The sequence below is a fragment of the Micropterus dolomieu genome, linkage group LG01 (genome assembly GCF_021292245.1).
Source record: "Micropterus dolomieu isolate WLL.071019.BEF.003 ecotype Adirondacks linkage group LG01, ASM2129224v1, whole genome shotgun sequence".
Classification (NCBI taxonomy): Eukaryota; Metazoa; Chordata; class Actinopteri; order Centrarchiformes; family Centrarchidae; genus Micropterus; species Micropterus dolomieu.
Window position 1 is genome coordinate 23,849,609 of NC_060150.1, and position 4,375 is coordinate 23,853,983.

Sequence of the window (4,375 nt, forward strand, 5' to 3'; positions counted from 1 at the left end):
TTGGTGTTTGGTTTGATAGTAATTTAAATTTCGAGCAGCACACCACAAAGCTTGTTCAATCATGTTTTTATCAACTTAGAAATATAGCTAAAATTCGATCTATGTTAACTTTTAAGGACACCGAGACCATTTTACACGCCTTCATCTCATCACGCCTGGATTATTGCAACAGCCTTTTCACCTGTTTAACCCAAAAATCTATTGATCGACTCCAGACTGTCCAGAACTCAGCTGCCAGGCTTTTAACCAGAACAAAGAAATATGACCACATTACTCCTATTTTAGCTTCATTACACTGGCTCCCAGTATGTTTTAGAATTGACTTTAAAATTCTATTGATCACTTTTAAAGCTCTTCATGGCCTCTCGCCTTGTTATATTTCAGGCCTTTTAGTCCCATACACACCAGCACGTACCTTGAGATCCTCGGGCAGAGGTCTGTTGTCTGTTCCAGAGTCTCGACTGAAAACTAAAGGGGACAGAGCGTTTGCTTGTCAGGGCCCCGAAGCTCTGGAACAGCCTGCCTGAGGAAATCAGGTCGGCTGAGTCAGTGAACTCTTTTAAGTCCCTTCTTAAAACATACTTTTATAGGAGAGCCTTTCCCGATCTTATTTGACTTTATTTTATCCCTTTTATTTTATTGTATTTTACTAATTTTATATGAATTTTTCATTTTTATTTATTTTTTTGTATTATTCTTTACACTTGTTAAAGCACTTTGTAACTTGTTTTTGAAAAGTGCTCTACAAATAAGGATTATTATTATTATTATTATTAACCGATGAAGGCAGTCTGCCGCCCACCCTGAGTCTAGGTTCTGCTCAAAGGCAAAATACTTTCTCTGTGGTGTTGGGGTTGACGCTACAAATTACTAAATTAACTTAGTGTCAGGTCAGAAGTAGGATCTCTCTTCAATATAGGCCTAATCATGATAAGGAATCATAAAATATTTCATTCGCAGCTCATCACTCTTTAGGCAAACCTTAAAGTTTACTTCCACTCATCTGCTGGTTTTGGTTATTAATGTATTTCTAATGTATTTGACTAAGATATCTTGCTTGCTCATTCATAAACTTTGTCTGCCATATAAATGGCTTCATTAATTCAGTCAACTATGAATTAATTAATTGTTCATGCTGTATTCAGTGCATTTATTGATGGCTGTATTTAATCTATCATTTCGTCACCTTTGTACATTCATTTGGGCTTTCTCAGCCTTTAACAGTTGTGTGTGTATTCATTTCCATTATCCACAATTATTCATTGTTGTGTTTATTTATCCATTTTTATTCTTAGTAGGCGTTGTGTCTGGTGTGAAGTTCAATAAACCTTCTATTTATAAAGATTTTGATTAAATGAATATGTGGTGTCACTGTACACCGAGTCAAGAACTCTGTTCTCTGCGAATCCGCTCTCTCTTCCATATGATTTCTTTATTGTGTGTTGAATTGTTGTTTAGTGTTTTCTTTAATTATTTACTTTAATGATAGAGAGAGATAAAGAGGTTCCATGTGCGCAGTAATGCTGTAGCAAATATCTTGGAACATTTCAGCAGCAAAACTACAAACTGTAGTTCTTTCCAAATTCTTCAGATGAAACATAATTGAACTTTTAACCTCTGAAATACATTTTTAGATATCTCTGATGGAGCTCAATATTAATCAGGAGGCAGCTGCTGTACTTGGAACCTGGACTGTTTAGAAGAACACAGAACATTAATCAACATTAGAGCCTGACTGATTCTGTCGGCTTGTCTGGAGATTTAAATTATCAATGAAGTTACACTGCTGTGCCTTGTGCATAAAAGCGGACAGCGTCTCTCTTAATGGGGAGATTTGCGGATTATCCATGGTGCCAGTGGATATATGTGCATCACTAGAAACTGCCTATGCAGGCAAATCTTACTGTCGGAAGAATGTGCGCAAGTGAAGAGCAAGAAAACGCTGGGCCATTGACTTTAGACCAGGTTTTTGTTGTTCAATGGCGCAGTCGATTTCTACAACATCAAGATAGCAATGTGCATGACCACACTGCATTTTAAGAGGTTTTTAGTATGTCATAATGTTTAGTCATAATTAAATGAAAATGTGTGTGTGTAATTGCTGAATGAATTGTTTTTCATTGTGTCATGAATTTTCCGGACGCCTTAAAATCAAATCACAACACAGAAAACCAAGAGAAGACATATTGCATATCAGTGTTATCCAGAAGAGGACAGCATAGACTTTCCGAAATGTTGGGCAAGTTACTTGAAAACTGTAGTCAACGACTCATTACATATTACTGATTGAAAAAGTAATTAGTAATACAGTATACAGCAATACTTACTTTATTATATATAAAGTAGTTACTTTATTACTCATCAGCAAAAGTAATGCATTACATTCCTACTTTACTTTTGTTTCTTAGCCCAGCTTTGTCAAAGGTGCCTTTAAACAACTCCACATGTGTGTGTGGCTTTTTGGTTTGGTTTTACTTTATTTAATGTGTATGAATATAAAACAAGACAATGTGTTTTAACAAACAGGGATTTACTGACCATCGAGTATCTGCTAGCTTAGCCTCTGTGTCTGCATACAGCTCTTTTGAAGTCCTGACCTCAGCTGACTGGACATATGTCACTATGTCTCATATCACACACTCCACACACCTCAATGCCTCTGTCCTACACAAACATACAGCATCACAAATGACCTTTGTGGGTGTGAGTCTCACCAGGAAAGTGGCAATGGCAGTGCCAATGATAAAGCCAGCGATGACGTCTGACCAGTGGTTGCGGTATTCAGCCACACGGTTCAGACCAGTGAGAAATGCCAGACACATGAGTCCGAGAGACAGCACTGGCTTGGCCAGACGAGTGCCCTTCGCCTGCACTGTGCACGTCACATACATCTGCAAGGGAAGAGAGATGCAAGGATTAGATGATCTGAATTTTTCTTGTTTTAGTTAAGAAATATTGCAAAACTTAGGTGTCTCCTTTGTTGCAAAAATATCTGGAGACATTCTTCTATGCTAATAAAACATGACACTATTGCAACACCTTGTTCACCTGCTTCTGCCAGTCTGCATTTGCTCAACTAAAACATAACTGTTCCAGAGCCCTGAAGCAAGGTTCTTGACTAAAACAAGACTCACCGTTTTAGCCTTCATTAAGTGGCCCTAGTTTAACCACTGGTGACATGTTGGTAAGCAACTTAGATTTCTGTTTGCTAAAATAATTACAGATCCATAAAATTATTTTTTTTTGTATCTGCCATGGTCTGCACCATTTGCAGATAAAGATTTGTTGACCAAAAAAGACATTTACTATCATCTATCAAGCACAAGAGTGTGTTTGGATTGTATTTGAGTTTGACATATTTGGGTGTTACAGTCCAGTTGCAACCTTGACGACTGGGTTAATGTGTTCAATTGTAAATAATGTTTTTGCAATGAGTTTTGCAATTTAAATGTCCACACCTTCTACTGTATCTGAAACATCCAGTCCTCACCAGAAAATTGGCTATGTAGGTCGACTGTGTTACTACCGTCTCGGGTTACGTATGTAACCCTGGTTCCCCCGAGAAGGGGAACGAGACACTGCGTCGGTTACGACACTATGGGAACACCTCTAGGCGTAGCAGGTCTGAACGTGAATGAAATCACTCCAATCCTATTGGTTTGTTGCTAGAACGGTAAGGTGTGACAGAATAACCAGAGGAGTATAAAGCACACCTGTACACACTCATCATTAGCTTAAACTATGAAGCAGGCGCTTCAGGCGGGGAGAGAGGTGCGGCGGGCCGACGCAGTGTCTCGTTCCCCTTCTCGGGGAACCAGTTACATACGTAACCCGAAACGTTCCCCTTCGAGGGAACTCGAACTGCATCGGTTAAGACACTATGGGAACGAGATACCCACTAAACCATGCCGAAACCCCGCCTGCCCCAGTGTGCAATAAAGTGGCACGACTAAGAGGAGAGAGCACGAGTGCCAGGTGCCAAAGGAAGGTCAAGACTGTAAAACCGAATGAATGTGTGCGGAGTGGCCCAGCCAGCCGCTAAACAAACATCCTGCAAAGAGGCCCGGAAAGGAGGGCTCGAGAGGCTGCCATGCCTCTGGTAGAATGAGCCCTCACAGCCACAGGTGAAGGCAAACCGTGCACCTGATAGGCCAGGGAAATAGTCTGAACAATCCAGTTGCTAATAGTATGTTTGGATGCAGGGAGCCCAGCCCTGGGAGACCCAAAACACACTAGCAGCTGGTCAGCCTTCCTCCAACGGGAGGACCTCAGAGTGTAAATACTCAGTGCTCTGACAGGGCAGAGCAGATGAAGTCTCCCGTCCTCCGCCGTCACATGAGGTGGAGGATGAAATGCCTGCAGCACTGTGGACCCT

The 4,375-nt window shown here is 40.6% G+C and overlaps 1 protein-coding gene across 1 annotated transcript in view; it reads right to left on the reverse strand.

Annotated features, from left to right (window-relative positions):
• Positions 1-4,375, reverse strand: part of plppr5b (phospholipid phosphatase related 5b) — a 162,456-nt gene that overhangs the window by 20,150 nt on the left and 137,931 nt on the right. The window contains exon 6 of the mRNA XM_046059629.1: positions 2,715-2,891. Within this exon, the coding sequence (XP_045915585.1) occupies positions 2,715-2,891 (177 nt within the window). The remainder of the gene's footprint in view (positions 1-2,714; positions 2,892-4,375) is intronic.